At 47.3% G+C, this 27,711-nt stretch overlaps 1 protein-coding gene across 3 annotated transcripts; it reads left to right on the top strand.

Moving 5' to 3' along the window:
- Positions 1–237: 237 nt before the first annotated feature.
- On the top strand, positions 238–27,700 carry nptnb (neuroplastin b). Of its 3 annotated transcripts, XR_011584130.1 has the most exons (10): positions 238–704; positions 11,671–12,018; positions 21,526–21,700; positions 22,388–22,482; positions 24,031–24,164; positions 24,328–24,601; positions 25,727–25,770; positions 26,960–26,981; positions 27,061–27,134; positions 27,227–27,700. XR_011584130.1 is itself a non-coding variant. In XM_070828552.1 (9 exons), exons 1-8 carry the CDS (start codon positions 629–631, stop codon positions 27,119–27,121), a joined length of 1,185 nt encoding a protein of 394 aa, XP_070684653.1. In that variant the 5' UTR covers positions 240–628; the 3' UTR covers positions 27,122–27,134; positions 27,227–27,700. The 3 variants fall into 3 exon arrangements, 2 of the variants coding, with proteins under 2 accessions (XP_070684653.1, XP_070684663.1); XM_070828552.1 differs by lacking the exon at positions 25,727–25,770 and having other exon boundaries at positions 240–704; XM_070828562.1 differs by lacking the exons at positions 238–704; positions 25,727–25,770 and adding an exon at positions 2,003–2,105.
- Positions 27,701–27,711: the final 11 nt, after the last annotated feature.

Raw genomic sequence — 27,711 nt, 5'->3', positions numbered from 1 at the left:
GGAGCTGCACACGGACTCGAGCACGAGCAGGAGGAGGGAATATGAACACGAAGCATCTCCGGACAAATAAACACGGGGGGTAACCGGCCGACTTCACACACATCATTTCCATATGTGTGTGTGTGTGTGTTTATCCACGGCCATGAGCGCATAGGGCACGCGCAGCCTGTCGTAGCTGCCGTCGGTGTCCTCCCAGCATCTGCCCCCCTCCGGAGCGCTCCCTCTCTGTTTTGGCTGCATCACTTCCCGTCGGGAATCATCCGCGCGCTTCTTTCGTTTTATCCGCCGAGCTGTGGCCGCGACGGCGCAAATGCGCATCGTTGTGCGCATCTTTGAGTCTTGAGAAGCGCAGTGGACAATCTCCCTGACATCCGAAGAGCTCTCTTCCGCAATCCGACGGGGCTTCTTCACCGCGTATGGCTGCTCATCGGCATCCCTGAGCCGCTGGCCTCGTCCCGGACCTGTCAGCCTCTTTGGATCGGAGCCTTCTAGACCTGCTAACCTGCCCGGGCTCCCGGCTGTAGATGCGATGCTGGGCCCGTCTCTCTAGGTCCTGAGAGTGAAACACGATCTCTCCTCCCACATTCGTCCGAGCGACCGACCCTGCTACTGTCCTCGAGCCCCGACGATGAATCCTAGCGCGGTGATGCTAACGGTGCTGCTGCTGGGGAGCGGGATGCTGCCCCTCCTCCGGGCCCAGAACGGTAAGATCGCAGAGGTGAGAGGATGTGAGGGTGAGACAGGGACAGTGACCGGTCGGAGTGCGCGCCAGACGTTTGTCAGGGGGCTTTAGTGGTTGACTGTGGCACAGCTGACAGTGTCGCTCCACCACCACAAGGCCAGAGGCAGACCAGCAGCTCTGGTCCAGAACCGGACCTCCTGCTACAGAGTTCAGCGCAGAGACAGCGGGAGGAAGATGTGTGTGTATGTGTGTGTGTGTGTGTGTGTGTGTGTGTGGGGGGGGCGTTCAGGATGCTTCTGGGTGGGGGGGTGGGGGGGGTGCTTACACTGTGGAGCCGCCAGGAGGACAGGTGGCCTTAGGGTCACTCAGCACACAGTTCTGTGGGGGGGGGGGTCAAACAGGACCGACCTGCTCTGGATGCTGATCCGGGAACATGACACAATCAACACAAACACAGGCTCCAGGCTGAGTTCACTGGAGGCTCCACCTGGTCCATGGTCCACTGGAGGCTCCACCTGGTCATCTGGAGATGCCAGCTGAACCACTGGGTTCACTGTGTCTGTGTGACTAAACTGTCCCCCTGTTCCACCACATCCTCTGTGACTGTGGTGTGTGAGAAATAGAGAAATTCAGAGAAATGGAATGAATGTCCTCTTATATGTCCTGTCATATTTTCCTCCCATATATCCTCTCATATGTTGTCTCATGTTGTCTCATGTTGTCTCATTTGTCCTCTGATACTGTCCCCTCATACTGTCCTCCCATATATCCTTTCATACTGTCCTCATACTGTCTCCTCATACTGTCCTCTCATTCTGTCCTCATACTGTCCTCTCATACTGTCTCCTCATACTGTCCTTTCATACTGTCTCCTCATACTGTCCTCTCATACTGTCCTCTCATACTGTCCTCTCATACTGTCTCCTCATACTGTCCTCTCATACTGTCCTCTCATACTGTCCTCTCATTCTGTCCTCATACTGTCTCCTCATACTGTCCTCTCATACTGTCCTCTCATACTGTCTCCTCGTACTGTCCTCTCATACTGTCTCCTCATACTGTCTCCTCGTACTGTCCTCTCATACTGTCTCCTCATACTGTCTCCTCATACTGTCCTCTCATACTGTCCTCTCATACTGTCCTCTCATACTGTCTCCTCGTACTGTCCTCTCATACTGTCTCCTCATACTGTCTCCTCGTACTGTCCTCTCATACTGTCTCCTCATACTGTCTCCTCGTACTGTCCTCTCATATTACATAGTCTCGGAGAAGCTTCTGTTCGCAACATGTCATGGCCTCTGTTGACAGATCAATACCAGTGACTTGATCTGATCCTGAGGCAGAGAATTACTGCACACACTTTGAATTTAAATCTTAAAGTCACCTCGTCTGCTCTGAGGCATGATGGGACATACTGACACGAGTATGTTGATGACTGAATGAGAAACACAGTACTTCCTCTGAACGGATTTATTTTTGTAAATATTGGAAATGTTTACGATTAGTGTGACACACTAAACGAGAGTGATATGTTGGAACAGTTTGTACCGGTTCTGCTTAACACTGTAAAACACAGTGAGTCAAATCTAGACGGTTTTACAGAAAGCACAGAAGCAGCCTACGTCTTCAGCCTGTGAGGAGACAAAAGAAACTCAAATACCACAGCAGTTATATAACCTGATATTATCCCCTCAGTTCCTTTCTGTCTTCTCTGTTAATTTCTCGAAGGCGCTTCAAGTGTGTGTGTTTGTGGGTGTGTGCCCATTGAGGCCTTCTCTGATCCTAAGATCAGGAAAATCAAATACCCAATAAGCCCTCCATTGTTTGACAAAACTCAAGCTGAGGCATTCCAAACACTTCCTATGGTCTTTGCCCAGTGTTAGCGCCCACTCACAAAGCCCGCTACACACATGCACACACACACTGCCCGGGGTCAGTGGGAGACACAGTGTTGCCACCAAGTCACTGGATGTGTCTGCTGTTTCTGTACAAAGTAGAACTCCTACATTCAGACACACTGTGTTGATCACAGGTTTGTTCCGTCAGTGTTTATCAATGTGAATAATATAAAGACAAGTGCTCCCGTCACAGGCCATTTTTGATTCCTTCCTCACAGTTCAGATTAAGGCTAATCGCTGCACGGCTTCTTATGTAATCCTAGATTTTGCTGTGATATGACAGAGTTCAGGCAGTGGCGTGGGGAGAATAATAATTATAAGTGCATGAGATGTAATCACTGCATGTGTGAAGCAGAGGGAATTCATGCCATGAGTCGTGTTGAGGAAAAAACAGGCCGACTATAGGCGGCCAGTCTCTGCGACAGATATTCAGAGGACTGTAAATAGCATCCGTCCATTCTGCCTCGTTTCTATTTTTATCAGCGACACAGCACAGAGGACTGTGGCTTTAAGGTCCTTTTGTGAAAGTGAATTCATTAACCCTTAATGGATGGTGTCTTCATGCACAGCTGCACAGCTTTCTAAAGCCTGGCAAGGTGGCTGTGAACTATTTACGCTGAGATGATGATGATGAGGATGTGATTTCATGTAAAGAAAAGAAAGAAGGTGGCTGGGAGGAGCTACATTGTGTCTTACATAATTTCCCCCTACGAAGCCTGTAGCCTGCTGCCAACGCTGTCTCTGTATTATCAGGCTGCCTGTGTTCATCAGGACATGCACATCATGGTACGATAAGCTGTTTTACTGCCATGTTAAAAATATTTGTTTCCTTACATTTTACCGGTGACAGCAGCTGGTTTAGCACTGCTGAAGACTGAGCACGAGCACACACACACACACACACACACACACACCAGCAGAGGTCGGTTCTTGTTAAGGTTACACAACCAGAGTAGGAAGACGTGTGGTAAAGACGTGCTGCCCACATGAATGACAACATGGAGGCCTCTGCATGCAGCCCTCTAATCTGTCTTTATGTCTCTTGCACATTATGACTGACACACGGAGCGTTTAAAGATAAACATCTTACAGTCTGACCCACTCAGCCAGGGGTCCTGTTTGATGCAGCCACGAGAGCATCGTCACTTCTCTGTCCAGGCTCAGGACAAAGGTATGCTGGTGAGTCTGGAAAACATGCTGTAGGACTAAGGCCAGCTCGCATACTGAGTCATGGCGGCCCACTGTGAACCTGATATGGACTGCACTGATGAGGAGCAGCATGCTCAGTAGAAAGCACACTGCAGCCTTATTTTGATGCACAGCAGAAGCTAGTTTTTATTCTGATCAGTCTGGGGAAGCTTTGTGCTGTGTGTGCACATTCACACAGTTACACACACCTGGAACTGGCTGCTACTGGGTGCTACCTGCTGCTACAGGCCATTATTGGCTGCTACTGGCCGCTGTTGGCTGTCCTCTGTCTCTGCTCAGAGAAGAAGAGTACTCAGAGAAACAGACAACTCAGAGTACTTTGAGAGTACTCAGTGAGGGTCCTTTCATTCACATGGTGCCTGACCTCCCATTGGCCTGGCTGCTTTCACTAGTGACCAGTTTTCTCAAGGCTGCTTTGGTACGCAGAGGCTGGAGCCAGCTGATGTAGAGCACATCACAGTCAGTGAAAATGACAAAGAAGAAGGGTTCGGGTCATGTGGGGTTGGGAGCTGGTTTAATCCTCCCAGCAGAAGGCCAACAGTAGTGGATGAGACCGTGCTGGAAGTGTGGTTCTTCTAATTTTAGAAGTATTATTTCCATGACAAGAATCAGCATCCTGACACATCTGTCTATGTCTGTCTGCTTTTACAGCAAATCATTTGGATTCTCTTGCTCTGACCTCTGAAAGAGGAATAGGAAGAGCTCTGTGGTTGTGATTAGAGGACGGGATTAGAGCGTTTCTACCCAGCACACGGGTTATTGGGATTTAAATCTCATTAAACTGTTGCCTCTCTTCTGCATTCTGAATGACAGACTCAAGTATTATCAGTGAAAAGGAAATGGACCCATCAGTCAGTCAGAAAAAACTATGACCCAGCTGCCACTGGTTTAGGGTAAAACCTGTGACACCTCTGTGGGGGAACTAAACTTAAAAGAGATGCTTGGCAGTAACGTGAAATACATGCGAGCGGTAGCTGAAAGACTGTAGCATTAAAACCACTTATACGTCCCTTCATACGGCAGCAGTGTTTAACTTTCTAACACCCAGGAGGGATCAAGCTGCACGTTAGCCTTTAGGCAGTGTCAGAGAGTCAGCCACACCCTCAGGCAGACTAAAGGGACAAATACAATCATATCTGTTCGGCTGCCTCCATGTGCATGTACGGTGACAACATACCAAAATACTGTGGCTGATCATGTGACTTTTTCCCAAAGGTGAGTCGTGTGCTCGCACTGACAGCTCCCCCACTCACCTCGTTTGTATTGTAGCACCTGTGACACCCTCATCACTCCTCAGGTGTTCTGGAAGAGGATAAAATAGGTCACAGTCAGCCAGAATACCTGAAATCACCTGTGCAGATCCTCTAAATGTCCCCAAATCTGTTCAATGTTGTTTAATTGAAACAAGGAATTACAAACATGATGCTATCATTTCATGATTATTACTGTAATCTTACTCTATTATAACTGGAGTTAATCTTACTGTAGGTAATCTTGTGGTAATATTACTGTGATGGCTCTGTAGGTAATTTACCACAACTGCTACCAAACTATCATCTATTGTGTTGTACAAATGACCTATAAAGGTACCATATCAGCCAGAGTGCCATGCAGGTAAATCAAAAGATGCATCTCTCTCTATCTCTCTCACACACACACACACACACACACACACACACACGACCAGTGCGGTGGCCCCAGGGGGGTTTCCTGCTCGCTGCTGTCTCTGTGTGTGTTGAGGGTGTGGATGTGGATCCAGGTTGTAGGAAGCAGCTGACTCACCGTCAGGCTGCCCGGTGCTGGTGTGTGGCCAGCTGTCAGTCCTCCAGGAGGCCTCTCCACCCACATCAGTGGAGGCTGAGCAACGACAGTGATGTCCAGGCCTCAGACTGAGCCTGTCACTGAAGACCACAGGGTCTTTAGGGATACTACTGAGCACTTTAGTTAGAGTAAACAGGTCTGGGTGGAGGTCTCCCAGCATGCCTCTGCACGGCTGGCTGCTGTTTTCTCTGTCAGTCTAAGCTTCTTGTTTAAACAACAGGCTGAGTGCTCTGTGCTGTCAGTGGCCTCTCCATGTGCCCATCCAGCCGACTGTCTGAGTGTGGTCAATAAGAATACTGTAGTAGTGAATACTGTGGTGATCATAGTGGTGAATACTGTAGTAGTAAATATTGTAGTAGTGAATACTGTGGTAGTGAATACAGTGGTGATCATAGTGGTAGTAGTAAATATTGTAGTAGTGAATACTGTGGTAGTGAATACTGTGGTGATCATAGTGGTGAATACTGTAGTAGTGAATACTGTGGTAGTGAATACTGTGGTGATCATAGTGGTGAATACTGTAGTAGTGAACACTGTGGTAGTGAATACTGTGGTAGTGAATACAGTGGTGATCATAGTGGTGAATACTGTGCTAGTGAATACAGTGGGGATCATAGTGGTGAATACTGTGGCAGTGAATACTGTGGTAGTGAATACTGTGGTAGTAGTACAGTGGTGATCATAGTGCTGTGGTAGTGAATACAGTGGTGATCATAGTGGCGAATACTGTGGCAGTGAATACTGTGGTAGTGAATACAGTGGTGATCATAGTGGTGAATACTGTAGTAGTAAATATTGTAGTAGTGAATACTGTGGTAGTGAATACAGTGGTGATCATAGTGGTGAATACCGTGGTAGTGAATACTGTGGTGATCATAGTGGTGAATACTGTAGTAGTAAATATTGTAGTAGTGAATACTGTGGTAGTGAATACAGTGGTGATCATAGTGGTGAATACTGTAGTAGTAAATATTGTAGTAGTGAATACTGTGCTAGTGAATACAGTGGTGATCATAGTGGTGAATACCGTGGTAGTGAATACTGTGGTGATCATAGTGGTGAATACTGTAGTAGTGAATACTGTGGTAGTGAATACTGTGGTGACCATAGTGGTGAATACTGTAGTAGTGAACACTGTGGTAGTGAATACTGTGGTAGTGAATACAGTGGTGATCATAGTGGTGAATACCGTGGCAGTGAATACTGTGGTGATCATAGTGGTGAATACTGTAGTAGTGAATACTGTGGTAGTGAATACTGTGGTGATCATAGTGGTGAATACTGTAGTAGTGAACACTGTGGTAGTGAATACTGTGCTAGTGAATACAGTGGTGATCATAGTGGTGAATACCGTAGTAGTGAATACTGTGGTGATCATAGTGGTGAATACTGTAGTGGTGAATACTGTAGTAGTAAATACTGTGGTAGTAGTACAGTGGTGATCATAGTGGTGAATACTGTAGTAGTGAACACTGTGGTAGTGAATACTGTGCTAGTGAATACAGTGGTGAATACCGTAGTCGTGAATACTGTGGTGATCATAGTGGTGAATACTGTAGTGGTGAATACTGTAGTAGTGAATACTGTGGTAGTAGTACAGTGGTGATCATAGTGCTGTGGTAGTGAATACAGTGGTGATCATAGTGGTGGATACTGTGCTAGTGAATACAGTGGTGATCATAGTGGTGAATACCGTGGCAGTGAATACTGTGGTGATCATAGTGGTGAATACTGTAGTAGTGAATACTGTGCTAGTGAATACAGTGGTGATCATAGTGGTGAATACCGTGGCAGTGAATACTGTGGTGATCATAGTGGTGAATACTGTAGTAGTGAATACTGTGCTAGTGAATACAGTGGTGATCATAGTGGTGAATACCGTAGTAGTGAATACTGTGGTGATCATAGTGGTGAATATGGTAAATGGTCTGTATTTGTATAGCGTCTTTCTAGTTATTTCAACTACTCAAAGCGCTTTACATCACATCCTCGTTCACCCATTCACACATCATTCATACAGGAGGGATCTAATTTGGAGGAGATTCTTTCATACTCATTCACACACTGAAGCCATGCTTCAGGAGCAAGTTGGGGTTCAGTGTCTTGCCCAAGGACACTTCGACATGTTGACCCATAGGAGCTCGAACCCCCGACCTTCTGATTAAGGGACGACCCATCTACCACTGAGCCACAGCCGCCCCTGTAATACTGTAATAGTGAACACTGTAGTAATGAATACTGTTGTGATCATAGTGGTGAATAATGTAATAGTGAATACTGTAGTAATGAATACTGTGGTGATCATAGTGGTGAATACTGTAATAGTGAATACTATAGTAGTGAATACAGTGATTCATGAAGCCAGAGAACCACAGCAGCAGGACCAGGATCCACAGGAACCAGAGAACGACAGCAGGAGAACCAGGACCAGGATCCACAGGAACCAGAGAACCACAGCAGCAGGACCAGGACCAGGACCAGGATCAGGATCAGGATCCACAGGAGCCTGCGGGATGAGAAAAGCACAGAAAGGCTCCGGGGAAGATAGCAAGTTAGTAGCAGACATTAAGCAGACATGAGACATAATGATGGTGAGGAAGAGGATAGAGTAGCCCAGTGCATCATGGGAGTCCCCCGAGGGGCTGCTCCAAAGCCTGAGCCAGCCCTAAACTGTATGCTTAATCAAAAAGGAAGGTTTTAAGCCTACTCTTAAATGTAGAGAGGGTGTCTGCCCCTCGAACCCAGACTGGAAGGAGGTTCCACAGGAGAGGAGCCTGATAGCTGAAAGCTCTGCCTCCTGCACTACTTTTGAAGACTTTGGGAACCACCAGTAGGCCTGCAGTCTGGGGGTGGAGTGCTCTAGTGGGGTAGTATGGTACTATGAGCTTTTTAAGATATGATGGAGCCTGACCCTTAAGAACCTTGTAGGTGAGGAGAAGGATTTTAAACTCTACTCTAGATTTTACTGGAAGCCAATGAAGAGAAGCCAGTACAGGAGAAATGTGGTCTCTTCTCTTAGTTCTGGTCAGAACAGGAGCAGCAGCGTTCTGGACCAGCTGGAGAGTCTTTAACGACTTATTGGGGCAGCCTGATAATAGCGAGTTGCAATAGTTCAACCTAGAAGTGACAAATGCATGGACTCATTTTTCTGTATCATCTATAGACAGGATGGGTCTGATTTTAGCAATATTATGTAGATGGAAAAAGGCAGTTCAAGAAATCTGTTTAATTTGGGAGTTAAAGGAGTGAATACTGTAGTAGTGAATACTGTAGTAGTTGATACTGTGGTGATCATAGTGATGAATACTTTAGTAGTGAATACTGTGTTGATCGTGGTAAATACTGTAGAAGTAGATACTGTAGTAGTGATTACTGTGATGATCATAGTGGTGAATACTGTGGTGATTTTGGTAAATACTGTAGTAGTGAATACTGTGCTGATTATAGCGGTGAATACTATAGTAGTTAATACTGTAGTGATCATAGCAGTGAATACTGTGGTGATCATAGTAGTGAATACTGTAGTAATAAATACAGTAGTAGTAAATACTATAGTGATCATAGTAGTGAATACTGTGGTGATCGTAGTAGTGAATACTGTAGTAATAAATACTATAGTGATCATAGTAGTGAATACTGTAGTAGTGAATACTGTGCTGATCATAGTGGTGAATTCTGTAGTAGTGAATACTGTAGTGCTAAAATACTATGATGATCATAGTGGTAAATATTGTGGTAGTAATACTGTGGTGATCATAGTGGTGAATACTGTAGTAGTGAATACTGTGGTGGTCGTAGTACTGAATACTGTGGTGGTTGTAGTACTGAATACTGTGGTGGTCGTAGTAGTGAATACTGTGGTGGTCGTAGTAGTGAATACTGTAGTAGTGAATACAGTGGTGATCATAGTGGTGAACGCTGTGGTGATCATAGTGGTGAATACTGTAGTAGTGAATACTGTGGTGATCATAGTGGTGAATACTGTAGTACTAAAATACTATGATGATCATAGTGGTAAATATTGTGGTAGTAATACTGTGGTGATCATAGTGGTGAATACTGTGGTGGTCGTAGTGGTGAATACTGTGGTGGTCGTAGTGGTGAACACTGTGGTGGTGAATACTGTGGTGATCGTGGTAAATACTGTAGTAGTAAATACTGTAGTAGTGAATACTGTGGTGGTCGTAGTGGTGAACACTGTGGTGGTCGTAGTGGTGAACACTGTGGTGGAGCTCAGTCAGGCAGAAGAATGTCTCTGACCATGTGGGCGGTGCTTTGGATCGACCCTCTGGGAGGACGTGGTGAGCCCAGATGTTTCCAGAGAAAGGAAACAAATGCTCATTACTCTGCGACTCCAGGCATCGCTCACACAAACACAAGCTGTAGGAACGCTGAGTGTGCTCAGACACATCGGCACGAGGACGGCCATGTTTATTCAGACTTTTTCTGCCAAATTGTCTGCAGTTCATCATTCTCGTCCCCTGATGTGTTCATTTTGCTATCAGTCATCAGCTGCTGTGCAGCCTGTTGCCATAGTACCCACTGAAATCCAGGGACTACTGGCCTTCATGAACCATGTGTTCACTCCCACCTGACGGGTACACCTCCCACCTGATGGGTACCGTTTCACCCCATTTATTTACGCACATGTGGTTTACAGCTGACGCGGCACACACACAGACAGCTGTGCTAATGATGCTTGCGGATGCCGTGTTATTATGGCAAGCTGCTGTGCAGACCTGAGGTGTGTTTCCTACTCCTCATGGCGGCGAGGCTTCTCAGAGTAAATACCCCCACTATGGTGTTAGTGTGTGTGTGTTCAGCTTCAGTCAGTCACATGATGAAGCCCGTTTATCCTCAGAAACTCAGCTGTGTGTGAGCGTCCGTCAATCCGCGTTTGAGGCTGAACTGTGGCCATGTGTGAAATGTGAAAACGTGCTCAGTCCAGCTTATCTAAAATTAAAGCTGGCTGACCTCATTTGTGGCGTGAGCGGGTATGGATGGAGATTAGGTTTATACACACACACTTTCTGTTTAACTTTCATCACTGACGGTGGGAACCTCAGGCTGTGAGGGGGCCACCATCACCATCAGGTATCTGCACAGCTCAGAGCACAACACGTACGACCCCCCAGGAGCTGATCACAGCCAGCCAGGACACTGCAGGTCTGAGTGCCCCGTCCACGGTATGTCAGTCATGTGACTCTGAACGGCGTGTAGGTGTGTTTGTGTGGGTGTGTCCGCCCTGTGACTTGTCCAGGATGCACGTGCCTCTGAAGCTCCCCCTAAGGGGGGGGGTGTCTGATTGTTCATATGGTTCCTGTGCAGAGGGAGGTGTGTGTCAGTGGGACAATTAGTAGCTGTTGTTGGTGTTTTGTGACGTGTGGCGGTTAGCTGTGCTTCACTGGTGCTACCGTTTACCCTGTCTGAAAGGAACAGGAAGTAGAATAGCACCACTTGTTGGCGTGGACCCCGGGACCTGTGGTCCCCTGCACTTGGTCCGGTGGACCAGTGGTCCAGTGAACCAGCGGTCCAGTGAACCAGACTGTGACGCTGTCTGTGGTCCAGTGGCCTAGTGGACCCCTGTGGACTGTGACGCGGTCTGGTGTCCCAGTGGACCCTTGTGGACTGTGATATGGTCCAGTGGTCTCCTGCACTTGGTCTGGTGGACCAATGGACCACTGAACCAGTGAGTCCCTATGGACTGTGACGCTGTCTGTGATCCAGTGTTCCAGTGGACCCTTGTGGACTGTGACGCGGTCCAGAGGGCCAGTGGATCCATGTGGACTGTGACGTGAGCCAGTGGACCCTTGTGGACTGTGACGCTGTCTGTGATCCAGTGGCCCAGGGTCAGCAGACTGGGTTATGACGTGATCATTAATCTTTTCTTTCTCCACTTGTCAGTGATTTGAGGCCTGCTTCTCTTTCATTGGCCTTTAACCATCCTGTCTTTCTTCTTTTTGTGTCCACTCTGATCCTCCTCTTCCATTTCCTCCTCCCCCCTCCTACTTTAACCCTCCCTTACCTACCCCACCATCCTGACACTTCGCTCCCCTCCAGCTGGGTTTGTGAAGTCTCCGATGTCTGAGACCAAGCTCACGGGGGACACCTTTGAGCTGTACTGCGACGTGGTCGGTAACCCCACGCCGGAAATCCAGTGGTGGTACGCTGAGATCAACCGGGCCGACTCCTTCAAGCAGCTGTGGGACGGAGCCCGCAAGCGGCGGGTGTCCATCAACACGGCCTACGGTGCCAACGGGGTCAGCGTGTTGGGCATCACGCGCCTCACGCTGGAGGACTCTGGGACTTACGAGTGCCGGGCCAGCAACGACCCAAGGCGCAATGACCTTCGCCAAAACCCGGCCATCACCTGGATCCGCGCCCAGGCCACCATTTCAGTGCTACAGAGTGAGTGGTCATCAGCCCTCTGTACCCCTAAACCCCCCCCACAGCGACCACAGAACCAGAGCCAGCAGCCATAGATCCATCAGCCATAGAACCATAGATCCATCAGCCATAGAGCCATCACCTGTAGAACCATAGATCCATAAGCCATAAGGCCAGCAGCCATAGAACCATCAGCCACAGATCCAGCCATAGAACCATAGATCAATCAGCCATAGTACCATCAGCCATAGAACCAGCAGGCACAGAACCATAGATCCATCAGCCATAGAACCATAAAACTATCAGCCATAGAGCCAGCAGCCATAGAACCATCAGCCATAGAACCATAAAACTATCAGCCATGGAGCCAGCAGCCACAGAACCACCAGCCACAGATCCAGCCATAGAACCATAGATCCATCAGCCATAGTACCATCAGCCATAGAACCAGCAGGCACAGAACCATAGATCCATCAGCCATAGAACCATAAAACTATCAGCCATAGAGCCAGAAGCCATAGAACCATCATCCACAGAACCAGCAGCCACAGAACCATAGATCCATCAGCCATAGAACCATAAAACTATCAGCCATAGAGCCATCAGCCACAGAACCATAGAGCCATAAAACTATCAGCCATAGAACCAGAAGCCATAGAACCATCAGCCATTGAACCATAGATCCATCAGCCAAAGAAGCAGCAGGCATTGAACTATAGAGCCATCAGTCATAGAACTTGCAGCCATAAATCCATCAGCCATAGAACCATAGATCCATCAGCCACAGAACCAGCAGCCATAGAATCATAGATCCACAGATCCATCAGCCATAGAACCATAGATCCATCAGCAATAGAACCATCAGCCATAGAACCATAGATCCATCAGCCACAGAACCATCAGCTGTAGAACCATATATCCATCAGCCATAAAGCCAGCAGCCATAGAGCCATCAGCCATAGAACCATCAGCCACAGAACCATAGATCCATCAGCCATTGGACCATAGATCCATCAGCCATAGAGCCAGCAGCCATAGATCCATCAGCTGTAGAACCATAAAACATCAGCCACAGAATCAGCAGCCACTGAACCAGCAGCCATAGAGCCATCAGCCACAGAACCATAGATCCATCAGCCATAGAACCATAAATTAATCAGCCATAAGGCCAGCAGCCATAGAACCATAGATCCATCAGCCATAAAACCAGCAGCCATAGAGCCATCAGCCACAGAACCATAGATCCATCAGCCATATAACCAGCAGCCATAGAGCCAGCAGCCATAGAGCCAGCAGCCATAGAGCCATCAGCCATAGAGCCATCAGCCATAGAACCATCAGCCACAGATCCAGAAGCCATAGAACCATACATCCATCACCCATAGAACCATCAGCCATAGATACATCAGTCATAGAACCATAGATCCATCACCCATAGAACCATCAGCCGTAGAACCATAGATCCATCACCCATAGAACCATCAGCCAGAGAACCATAGATCCATCAGCCACAGAACAATAGATCCATCAGCCATAGAGCCATAGATTCATCAGCCATAAGGCCAGCAGCCATAGAACCATAAAACTATCAGCCATAGAACCAGAAGCCATAAAACCATCAGCCATTGAACCATAGATCCATCAGCCAAAGAAGCAGCAAGCATTAAACTATAGAGCCATCAGTCATAGAACCAGCAGCCATAAATCCATCAGCCATAGAACCATAGATCCATCAGCCATAAAACCAGCAGCCATAGAACCAGCAGCCATAGAGCCATCAGCCATAGAACCAGCAGCCATAGAGCCAGCAGCCATAAAACCATCAGCCATAGAGCCATACATCCATCACCCATAGAACCATCAGCCACAGATCCATCAGCCATAGAACCATACATCCATCACCCATAGAACCATCAGCCATAGAGCCATCAGCCATAGAACCATAGAACCATCAGCCATAGAGCCATCAGCCATAAAACCATCAGCCACAGATCCATCAGCCATAGAACCATACATCCATCACCCATAGAACCATCAGCCATAGATCCATCAGCCATAGAACCATAGATCCATCAGCCATAGAACCATAGATCCATCAGCCACAGAACCAGCAGACATAGAGCCATAGAACCAGCAGCCACAGAAACATAGATCCATCAGCCACAGAACCATAAAACTATCAGCCTTAGAACCAGAAGCCATAAAACCATCAGCCATAGAACCATAGATCCATCAGCCAAAGAAGCAGCAAGCATTAGAGCCATATACTATACCATATACTAACTATAGAGCCATCAGTCATAGAACCAGCAGCCATAAATCCATCAGCCATAGAACCATAGATCCATCAGCCACCGAACCAGCAGCCACAGAACCAGCAGCCATTGAACCATAGATCCATCAGCCATAGAGCAATCAGTCATAGAACTAGCAGCCATTGAACCATAGATCCATCAGCCATAGTATCAGCCATTGAACCAGCAGCCATAGGGCCATCAGCCACAGAACCACTGATCCACCAGCCATAGAACCATAGATCCATCAGCCATAGAACCAGCAGCCATAGATCTATTATCAATAGAACCATAGATCAATCAGCCATAGATCCATCAGCCACAGAACTATCAGCTATAGATCCATCAGCCATAAAACCATCAGCCATAGATTCATAAGTCATAGAACCATCAGCCATTGAACCATAAGCCATGGAACCAGCAGCCACAGAACCAGCAGCCATAAAGCCAGCAGCTATAGAGCCATCAGCCACAGAACAATAGATCCGTCAGCCATAGAACCATAGAGCCATAAGCCATAGAACCATATATCCATCAGCCATAGAACCATAGATCCATCAGCCATTGAACCATAGATCCATCAGCCACAGAACCATCAGCCACAGAACCATCAGTCATAGAACCAGCAGCCACAGAACCAGCAGCCATAGAGCCGTCAGCCATAGAACCATAGATCCGTCAGACATAGAACCATAGATCCATCAGCCACAGATCCATTACCCATAGAACCATAGATCCATCAGCCATATAACCATCAGCCATAGATCCAAAAGCCGTAGAACTATAGAGCCAGAAGCCATAGAACCAGCAGTCAATGAACCATAGATCCATCAGCCATAGAACCAGCAGGCATTGAACTATAGATCCATCAGCAATAGAACCCTCAGTCATAGAGCCATCAGCCATAGAACCATCAACCATAGAACTATAGATCCATCAGCCATAGAACCAGCAGTCATAGATCCATCAGCCATAGAGCAATCTGTCATAGAACCAGCAGCCATTGAACCATCAGTTATTGAACCATAGATCGATCAGCCACAGGTCCATCAGCCATAAAACCATCAGCCATAGAACAATCAGCCATATGACCAGCAGTCGTAGAACCATCAGCCATAGAACTATAGATCCATCAGCCACAGATCCATCAGCCATAGAACCCGCAGTCATAGAGCCATCAGCCATAGAACCATCAACCATAGAACTATAGATCCATCAGCCACAGATCCATCAGCCATAGAACCAGCAGTCATAGATCCATCAGCCATAGAGCAATCAGTCATAGAACCAGCAGCCATTGAACCATCAGCCATTGAACCATAGATCGATCAGCCACAGATCCATCAGCCATAAAACCATCAGCCATAGATTCATCAGTCATAGGACAATCAGCCATAAGACCAGCAGTCGTAGAACCATCAGCCATAGAACTATAGATCCATCAGCCACAGATCCATCAGCCATAGAACCAGCAGTCATAGATCCATCAGTCATAGAACAATCAGCCATAAGACCAGCAGTCATAGAACCATCAGCCATTGAACCATAGATCGATCAGCCACAGATCCATCAGTCATAAAACCATCAGCCATAAGACCAGTAGTCATAGAACCAGCAGCCATTGAACCATCAGCCACTGAACCATAGATCGATCAGCCATTGAACCATAGATCGATCAGCCATGGAACCATAGATCCATCAGCCATAAAACCAGCAGTCATAGATCCAGCAGTCGTAGAACCATCAGCCACCGAACCATCAGCCATTGAACCATAGATCCATCAGCCACAGATCCATCAGCCATAAAACCATCAGCCATAAGACCAGTAGTCGTAGAACCAGCAGCCATTGAACCATCAGCCATTGAACCATAGATCGATCAGCCACACATCCATCAGCCATAAAACCATCAGCCATAAGACCAGCAGTCATAGAACCATCAGCCATAAGACCAGCAGATGTAGATCCAGCAGTTGTAGATCCAGCAGCCATAGATCCATCAGCCATAGAACCAGCAGCCATTTAGCCATAGTGACATGAGACATGAGAAACGTCTGATGGTGCCACACCTCTGAGCTGCCGGCGTTTCTGTCATTAATATTCATGTTTAGCTGGTTAATCTGGGGGGTCAACTGGGGGGGTCTGATAGTCTGGAGAGGGGACACATGTTTGGGCCTGTTACTTCAGTTTAGTTTGTGAATGTGAATTGAACCAATTAACCCTGACAGATACAGACATCGCTGTGTCTGCTGGTCAGTTTGATTCTGTCCAGCATACGGCAGCTCTCCTGAACATCGCTGTAAGTTTAATGAGCACCAGGCTGTGTGAGGAGGAGGAGGAGGAAGACATGTCGGCACTGATGCTGCAGTAATGTTAAAGATGTCATTACTGCCCACAGTTAAGTGGACATCATACTAGAGGAAGGCCTCAGGTTTCACTGTAGACTGCTCCTATCTGATGGGGGTGTTAGTTTACCGACAAGCCATTTAGCCATCACGCCGTGTCCTCCTCACAGTTTAACCACCTGACCACCACTGCACTGCAAAATGGTCAGAGATACTACTATGTACACGTGGTAGTGCTTGGTGGGAGAGAGAGAGAGAGACGGGGGGAGCAGATGTCCCCTTAGCTGATGAGTTTACACATCTGGAAGAACAAGGTGCCAACAGAAACCCCTCTGCAGGCTCAGTGCCCCCCTCTCCTGTAGTAGGAATACAATGCTGCTCTCTGTTCCTCCCCTCGGGGGCTCCATCGTTGCCATGGTTGTCCCACCGAGGAGGGGGTCTTCCTGCTCCCCAGTGAAGGCAGAGCAGAGGGTGTCTCACTCTCAGATGACACTTCCTGCTTCCCTGGAAGTCACTGAGAGCTGAGCTGTGCTTTTTAGGGGCCCTTTACATCAGCTGGAAGCATCAGTCAGAGGACTGTTCAGTGATCCTCATTTCCACATGCTACTTAGGGTACAGGTAAACAACATTACAGCATCACCTCTATACGTTACCACTAAACATCACCTCTAAACGTTACCACTAAACATCACCTCTATACGTTACCACTAAACATCACCTCTAAACGTTACCACTAAACATCACCTCTAAACGTTACCAATAAACGTTACCACTAAACGTCACCACTAAACGTCACCTCTAAACGTCACCTCTAAACATTACCTCTATACGCTACCACTAAACGTCACCACTAAACGTCACCTCTAAACATTACCTCTATACGCTACCACTAAACGTTACCACTAAACATCACCTCTAAACGTTACCAATAAACGTTACCACTAAACGTCACCACTAAACGTCACCTCTAAACATTACCTCTATACGCTACCACTAAACGTCACCACTAAACGTCACCACTAAACGTCACCTCTAAACGTCACCACTAAACGTCACCTCTAAACGTCACCTCTAAACGTCACCTCTAAACGTTACCACTAAACATCACCTCTAAACGTTACCAATAAACGTTACCACTAAACGTCACCTCTAAACGTCACCACTAAACGTCACCACTAAACGTCACCTCTAAACGTCACCTCTAAACGTCACCACTAAACGTCACCGCTAAACGTCACCTCTAAACGTCACCTCTAAACGTCACCACTAAACGTCACCGCTAAACGTCACCACTAAACGTCACCTCTAAACGTCACCACTAAACGTCACCACTAAACGTCACCACTAAACGTCACCTCTAAACGTCACCACTAGTCACCTCTAAATGTCACCACTAAACGTCACCTCTAAACGTCACCTCTAAACGTCACCACTAAACGTCACCACTAAACGTCACCACTAAACGTCACCACTAAACGTCACCTCTAAACGTCACCACTAAACGTCACCACTAAACGTCACCTCTAAACGTCACCACTAAACGTCACCTCTAAACGTCACCTCTAAACGTCACCACTAAACGTCACCACTAAACGTCACCTCTAAACGTCACCTCTAAACGTCACCTCTAAACGTCACCTCTAAACGTCACCACTAAACGTCACCTCTAAACGTCACCACTGAACGTCACCTCTAAACGTCACCACTAAACGTCACCTCTAAACGTCACCACTGAACGTCACCTCTAAACGTCACCACTAAACGTCACCTCTAAACGTCACCACTAAACGTCACCACTAAACGTCACCTCTAAACGTCACCACTAAACGTCACCTCTAAACGTCACCACTAAACGTCACCTCTAAACGTCACCACTAAACGTCACCACTAAACGTCACCTCTAAACGTCACCACTAAACGTCACCACTAAACGTCACCTCTAAACGTCACCACTAAACGTCACCACTAAATGTCACCTCTAAACGTCACCACTAAACGTCACCACTAAACAATACCTCTAAACGTCACCACTAAACGTCACCTCTAAACGTCACCTCTAAACGTCACCTCTAAACGTTACCACTAAACATCACCTCTAAACGTTACCAATAAACGTTACCACTAAACGTCACCTCTAAACGTCACCACTAAACGTCACCACTAAACGTCACCTCTAAACGTCACCTCTAAACGTCACCGCTAAACGTCACCTCTAAACGTCACCTCTAAACGTCACCACTAAACGTCACCGCTAAACGTCACCACTAAACGTCACCTCTAAACGTCACCACTAAACGTCACCACTAAACGTCACCACTAAACGTCACCTCTAAACGTCACCTCTAAACTTTACCTCTAAACGTCACCACTAAACGTCACCTCTAAACGTCACCACTAGTCACCTCTAAATGTCACCACTAAACGTCACCTCTAAACGTCACCTCTAAACGTCACCACTAAACGTCACCACTAAACGTCACCACTAAACGTCACCTCTAAACGTCACCTCTAAACTTTACCTCTAAACGTCACCACTAAACGTCACCTCTAAACGTCACCACTAGTCACCTCTAAATGTCACCACTAAACGTCACCTCTAAACGTCACCTCTAAACGTCACCACTAAACGTCACCACTAAACGTCACCACTAAACGTCACCACTAAACGTCACCTCTAAACGTCACCACTAAACGTCACCACTAAACGTCACCTCTAAACGTCACCACTAAACGTCACCTCTAAACGTCACCTCTAAACGTCACCACTAAACGTCACCACTAAACGTCACCTCTAAACGTCACCTCTAAACGTCACCACTAAACGTCACCACTAAACGTCACCTCTAAACGTCACCACTAAACGTCACCTCTAAACGTCACCACTGAACGTCACCTCTAAACGTCACCACTAAACGTCACCTCTAAACGTCACCTCTAAACGTCACCACTGAACGTCACCTCTAAACGTCACCACTAAACGTCACCTCTAAACGTCACCTCTAAACGTCACCACTAAACATCACCTCTAAACGTCACCACTAAACGTCACCTCTAAACGTCACCACTAAACGTCACCACTAAACGTCACCTCTAAACGTCACCACTAAACGTCACCACTAAACATCACCTCTAAACGTCACCACTAAACGTCACCACTAAACATCACCTCTAAACGTCACCACTAAACGTCACCACTAAACGTCACCTCTAAACGTCACCACTAAACGTCACCACTAAACGTCACCACTAAACATCACCTCTAAACGTCACCACTAAACGTCACCACTAAACGTCACCTCTAAACGTCACCACTAAACGTCACCTCTAAACGTCACCACTAAACGTCACCACTAAACGTCACCACTAAACGTCACCACTAAACGTCACCTCTAAACGTCACCTCTAAACGTCACCACTAAACGTCACCACTAAACGTCACCTCTAAACGTCACCACTAAACGTCACCACTAAACATCACCTCTAAACGTCACCACTAAACGTCACCACTAAACGTCACCTCTAAACGTCACCACTAAACGTCACCACTAAACGTCACCACTAAACGTCACCTCTAAACGTCACCACTAAACGTCACCACTAAACATCACCTCTAAACGTCACCACTAAACGTCACCTCTAAACGTCACCACTAAACGTCACCACTAAACGTCACCACTAAACGTCACCTCTAAACGTCACCACTAAACGTCACCTCTAAACGTCACCACTAAACGTCACCACTAAACGTCACCTCTAAACGTCACCACTAAACGTCACCACTAAACAATACCTCTAAACGTCACCACTAAACGTCACCACTAAACGTCACCTCTAAACGTCACCACTAAACGTCACCACTAAACGTCACCACTAAACGTCACCTCTAAACGTCACCACTAAACGTCACCTCTAAACGTCACCACTAAACGTCACCACTGAACGTCACCTCTAAACGTCACCACTAAACGTCACCTCTAAACGTCACCACTAAACGTCACCTCTAAACGTCACCACTAAACGTCACCTCTAAACGTCACCACTAAACGTCACCACTAAACGTCACCACTAAACAATACCACTAAACAATACCTCTAAACGTTACCTGTAAACATTATCTCTAAACGTTACCTGTAAACATTACCTCTAAGCATTACCTGCAAACATTACCTCTAAATGTTACCTGCAAACGTTACCTGTAAACATTACCTCTAAGCGTTACCTGCAAACATTACCTCTAAATGTTACCTGTAAACATTACCTGCAAACGTTACCTGTAAACATTACCTCGAAGCGTTACCTGCAAACATTACCTCTAAATGTTACCTGCAAACGTTACCTGTAAACATTACTTCTAAATGTTACCACTAAACTTTACCTCTAAATGTTACCACTAAACATTACCACTAAACTTTACCTCTAAATGTTACCACTAAACATTACCTCTAAATGTTACCACTAAACATTACCTCTAAATGTTACCTCCATACGTAGCTTTAAAATTACCTCTATGTTTGCCTGTATATTTATCATCTGTGTGTTAGATATCCTCCTGGAGATGGAGTGACTTAAAATGTGAAGAAAGCCATGACCTGCCTTAGAAAACACATTTCTAAGGCAGGTCAGAGAGCTGCATTCTATCAGCTGAGTCTCTGATTGGTTTTCAGAGGCCTTTCTTACCATTTGGTATCCTTCAGCTTGTAGTAGTAGATCCAAACATTACTCCTTTGTTAATCTAAAAGGTAGATGTTTAGCACGAGCCATGTTCACTCCATAGACACACCCCCCACACACACACAGGTCATATGAAGGCAGCCCCCACAGCCCCGACAGGCTGGAGGGAGCGCTGAGCCCCCGTTTTGTGATGAGGTTGGACTGTCTGTGTGTTTCAGAACCAAAGATCAATGCATCCAATCAGACCGTCCTATCAGCTGACAGCTCGAGTAAACCCGTCACCCTGCAGTGCAACCTCACAACGGCCCACACCCCCCACAAGGAGAGCTTCTGGATGAAGAACGGACAGGAGATCCCCAACACCCGCACCGAGCAGAGGAGCACCGCCTACAGGTGACGCACCACCCTGTCTCTGTGCTGAGATGAACGGACGGACAGAGGGACGGATGGGAGGATGGACTGTCCCTCCATCTGTCTGTCCCTCTGTCCATCCGTCTGCTGTGTTTACTACCTGACCGGCACAGACATCAGCACCGTGGCGTGTACAGGCCGACTGTGTCAAATAGCCGAGGTGGCGCTTGGCCTGCTGGGTAAATATGTGCAGCCTGAGCTCAGTGGTCAGGTAATCTGAAACATCAGGCAGCACCTCTCTGCTATCAGACACATGGGGAACCATTCTTATGCATCTAACCAGAAAACACACTCATCTTGGCCTGAAGAACAACCAGTTTAGTGCGTGCTGTCACACAGTGTAACCACTGGAGCACAGAGCCCCTGTGGCCCCCGCAGACACAATACTGAATCTCCCTCGCCACGAGATAGGACCAGCCAGTCACTTCCTTGTCACATTACATCAGTGAGAGTCTGGAGATTACAGCTGAGCTGCCTGCGGTGTCCTTCCTCACAGTCCAGAGCTGCTGGTCTCTAACGTAACAGCATGTAGTCTCCCCCGAAGCCCCGTCAGTCCAGACCAACTAACCAGAGCTAAAACTAGTTCACCCATCCGACTGCTCACAGTGGAACTGACCGCTAAGCTAATGTCATGGAATCAGCTGCTGTTTTGTTTGTGTTTTCTTGTAGAATCACCAAACCTCGGGCTGATGACTCTGGGGAGTACATGTGTGTTTACACGTTTGACATGGCGCCAAACGCCAACGCTACTATTGAGGTCAAAGGTAAGGTTCTCAGTGACATAGCAACTACGACAGCAAACATGTTCACCAAGCGATGTTTTCCTCCACAATGTGCTTTAAGTTGAGCTATGATCAGTCAGCTGTGGTTTCCTGTGAGACAGACACATGAAGGTGTCCACAGCCTCACTGGTTCCAGGTCTACAGCCCAACTGGTTCCAGGTCTGTGATTCCAGACTCCACAGAGCCAATGATGGTTTAGGTCCAGTTAGCAAGGAGAAGCTCACCACAGAGCCTCGTCAGCCTGAATCTTCTGAGAGGGACTCTTCTGTGGAAAAGCATGAGCGAGGCCCAGCTGGAGCGTGGCTGTGTGAGGATCTTGAGCTGCTGTGCTGTGGCCCGGCTGTGCTGCATACTGGTCATACTCTGCTCGGACTACGCCGCTTTCAAAGGTTGCTGCCTGGTTGCGTAATACAGGTAATGAGAGTGTGCACTGTGATGGGCCTTTCAGAGTGAAGTGTGCTCACCATCCGTGGATGGCCAAGGCGTGTCACGTGTCCCCTGGACAAACAGTCCATGTTGTGGCCCCATGATGCACAGCTTTGCCCTTTAAACGGTCCGAACATGCATGAGAATGACACAGTGACTGGAGGTACCTACAACACGGACATTTACCTCAGGTTCTGAGTGATTCTGTGGAGGTGTCTGAGGTCTGCGGTGACCCACCATTATGCTAGCCAGCTTTGCACTGCGCTGCTGGCAGCAGTTCACTGAGTCCCTCGCCTACAGTGTCCTTGGCACACTCGTCCTCGCAGGCCTCAGCTCAGAGGCAACAGATGGAGGCTTCTGTGATGTTGTAGGATTAAGGCTGTGAATCCGGTCCCAGCGTCTCTGTGGCAGGACTGGACTTTACTGTGTGTGATCCAAAGCTTACCACACACACACACACACACACACACACACACACACACACACACACACACACACACACACACACACACACACACACACACACACACACACACACACACACACACACACACACACACACACACACACACACACACACACACACACACACACACACACACACACCCTCAGACTGTGAAGCTAATTTCTCTCTGAAAATGTGAAAAACACATCAATGGATAATTTCACATTTTAACATGATCCACCTTTATAGAATTTTAGAAAAATTGTCTAAATCAAACAATGCAGCAACTGAATCAAATGGCTCTTAAACCGCGACACACACACACACTCGATGTAATAGCCGCTGGGTTAGGGCTAACCCTAACCCGCTGTGGCGCAGCTCTCAGAGACGGGACACAGTCGGGATGCTGATCGTGGCCACGCCTGCTTCTGCTGGGAACATGTGAAAGGAAGTGAGGAGCCCAAGTGGACTTGGGCTTGTAGAGAGTCTTCATCACACTCCTCATCTTCACATCTGAATAACCGTTTCATCAACCACTGCAGCCAATCACGCTCTCTGTATTCATGCCACCATCTGCTGCGACTTAAAACATCCTTTGAATGTCTTTCCTCTGCCAACTCAGCCAGTGATCCGTTTTTATTATTTATTTACTTCTCCAGCCAAACCCGACATCACCGGGCACAAAAGAAGTGAGAACAAGAACGAGGGCGAGAATGCTATGCTCTACTGCAGGTCTGTTGGGTACCCACATCCCACCTGGACATGGCGGAAGACGGACGGGACGTCCTACATGGTACACGTAACACGTGTGCACACACATACAGACAGGGTATATGCACATACAGACAGGGTATATGCACATACGTAGAGACAGTGAACAGACCTTAACCAAGGTGAGATATTTCATCCACATTGTTGCTCTTATTCAACTGTCAGAGGTGGTCTTTGTGTTCCAGGACATTGACAACTCCACGGGACGCTTCTTCATCACCAACAGAGACAACTACACAGAGCTGAACATCCTGAACCTGGACATTAACACGGATCCTGGAATCTATGAATGCAACGCCACTAACGTGATTGGAAACACGGCCGAGACCACCATCCTACGGGTGCGCAGCCATCTCGCGCCGCTCTGGCCTTTCCTGGGCGTCCTCGCAGAAATTATAATTCTGGTGGTCATCATTGTCGTGTATGAGAAACGCAAAAGGCCGGACGACATTATTGATGGTAAGAAAACCTTTTGTCTATTAACAGCAGATGACTGGATGATGAACTACAGAAAAGTATGACTGATCCTCAGAGCACCACATCACAGTCTGAGAGCGTCCAGACACTCAAGCTGTCTGTCTGATCTGTGCCACAAAGGTAAATCAATATTGTTATATACAGGTAATGCATATGTACAGTACCTACGTACTGGTACTGTCCTCTGACACCAACAGGTCCAGTATTTCTTCTGCTCAGTCAGTAAAAGGTTTCACAGATGTTTCATCCAGTAAAAATCCTTTCCAACAGACACCAGAGAGCAGGTCACATGTTAACTCACACATGTGTGAACACATGTTTACTTATGTTGGTGGGTGTAAAGCTGCAGGCTGAAGCTGCTCAGAAGAGATCTGGACTGACAGGAGGAACACTGTCCCATATATATGAGACACATATAGATAGGACCTTCATACTGCAGAGCAGAGGGCCCACAGCTAACCTGTGCACAGAGTATGTGTGTGTGAGTCTGACTGCGTCACTTAATTGGTGCCTATTCTTCTGTCCCCTTCTCTCCTAATGGCACCATAATCTTACTGGTGGTAAGTGAGAGACCTGCATGGCTTCACTGATGTGTTCACATTTGTTTGTATGTTTTTATAAGCCTGCGGTCCATCCAGAGCATCCAGACTCCTTGTTGATTCAGTCTTTTCGTTAATTTCAGCATATGTATGAGGAGTTCGGTTTGTCAATATGAGATCATAGTTTCCTCTGAACCACTGACGAGCTTTAGGAGTCAGAGTGAATGATGAAGGCGTGTAAGGCCAGAGGGTCCATGGAGCATGCTGGATGTTCAGGTGTGATTCGGTGTGAATAGACAGCAGCTTCAGCTCCGTCCCGCTCCTCAGGTCCAAACCTGGAGGATGGACCCAGGGTCAGGAGGGAACACGTAGAAGACGGACATGTTCATCACGTGTGATGCTGCTCCAGCATGAACACAGTCAGGCTTCAGAGGACATACAGGCCGCCATCTCATGACCGCCACATGACGCCAACATGTTAACTCATGTTTCTGACTGTAGAACGACCAACAGAGGGCACAATGCTTACGTGTGTGTCTGTAACCAGCTGCTATCTCTGTCCATCCAGAATCAGTGCTGGGATGTATAAAGTCTGTCTTTATTTCAATAACAGTAAGTGTGTGTGACCTGTGTGCTCGTAGTTGATTACTTGATAATTAAATAAACCCTCCCATACTGCCCCAGTTTTAAGTAGAAGCCCTACATCTACGGGAACAATGGAGCCATTAAGGTAGATTATATTTACATTGTTTAATCAGACCAGACAAGAGGGGTCCCCGCTCACGACGCTCAGCCTGTGTGTGTTATCAGAGGAGGATGCCTGAGCGGAATCTGAACTCTTCAGACTCCACATGTGATTCGTAGCCACACGTTAACCAACCCGAACCAAAACATTAGTACAGAGTTTACCGAGTGATGATTTGCTAAATAACAGCTGGCTTCATGTACTAAGTTGAATATTAAGCTGACATACACACTATTTTAGAGAAAATCAAAGTGTAACTGCTGCAGTGATCCTGCTGTGGGAGCTACGTCTCAGAGTCACACAGTAGAGTCTGTCTTTGCTCTGGTTAACCACGCTGAGGCGTGACGACAGTGTAAAGACACACCAGCAGATGTTCATCTCCACAGGATCTCAGAGCCGTGCTTCTGCCTCACATTATAACACCATGATCTGCTCCATAGTCATGTCCTGGAATGACTTCTAACTGCATGGAAACACGTCACTGTGGCTGCTCACACACCTGTGGACACATTCCCATCTGTAACACCATGCCCCCCCCCCACAGCTGAGGGGCTTTCAGCTGACACCGGCATTCACCAGCGTGTCCTCCTGCAGCGTCAGATGTACGTACAGTAGCCATCACGTGGGCTGATGTATCGTGCGCTCTCTGATACAGACGTCTGAGGACAGCCGTGCTCTGAGGCCGGCTCAGTCACACGCGTGTGTACCGTGCTCTGAAACAGTTAAAAGTCTGTGGCCTCCACCACACACGCTCCGTCTGAAGCTCTCAGGGCTCCACTGCTCAGCATAAAGACGTTTCTTCATCTCTCAGCTACTAACATGTGACCGCTGACCCTTTTCCAAGCACAGCTCCAGCAGCCTTCACTGTCCCAGTGCTCACAGTGTGATTAGAGCTGACTCCCAGTGCTCCCAGTTAGCATCATGGCAGTGGCTCACACAGACACACTAAGGGCTGCTGGGACAGAGGAAAACTGTCAGCACAGCATGTCATCTGCAGAACATGATGTCCTTTATCTGATGTGTGTCCTCTGTCTCTGTTTCCTCCTCGCACCACAGATGAAGAGCCAGTCGGACCGATGTGAGTACACACATGTTCTCTGTAACACACATGTAACTGAGACAGAGACTCCTCCAGCTCACTCACTGCTTCTTTCCAGGAAAACAAACTCCACAAACAACCACAAGGACAAAAACATCCGCCAGAGGAATACAAAATAAGCAATCTACTGAAGTAAGATGCCACTGTGGGGGCCGGGGGCTAAATATAGAGCTCAGTGTGGGGATTATCCTTCGTCACGCCTCCTCTTCATCTTCTCTCTACAGATCTCATGGATGAACGGCGTTTCTTGGACCACACCGAGGCGTTCGAGGTGGAGAGAGCTGCGAGCGGTTTCGACAAAAGCATATCCTGTCTCATTCTATGAGGACCAATATCAGCATAACACTGGCAACAAAACGAAGATCCTGGCTGTCTGGAGTATGCCTTAGCCCGTCCTACGACGAGAGTTCAGGCTGACGACTAAAAGCACCACAACGGTGTCCACATTTCTAACGTGCTGTTGGTGTCTCCCTCTTTCTTTTTCCCATGTCCTCCGATGAGCTGATCCCTTTTGTATTACATATCATGTACAATGCATGCCAGATAATTACGCAGTAGGATACTCAGAATAGACATTTTCTGTTGTTATCCCCGTGTGGCTCTTTTTGCATCTAAATGACCTTCGTTTTTTATGGAGTCATCCCTATGATATAGACATACATATAGAGAGAGATATACATATATAGGTCCATATATATCTATATATATC

The sequence above is a fragment of the Pempheris klunzingeri genome, chromosome 1 (genome assembly GCF_042242105.1).
Source record: "Pempheris klunzingeri isolate RE-2024b chromosome 1, fPemKlu1.hap1, whole genome shotgun sequence".
Lineage (NCBI taxonomy): Eukaryota > Metazoa > Chordata > Actinopteri > Acropomatiformes > Pempheridae > Pempheris > Pempheris klunzingeri.
This window is presented reverse-complemented; position numbering and strand designations above follow the sequence as displayed.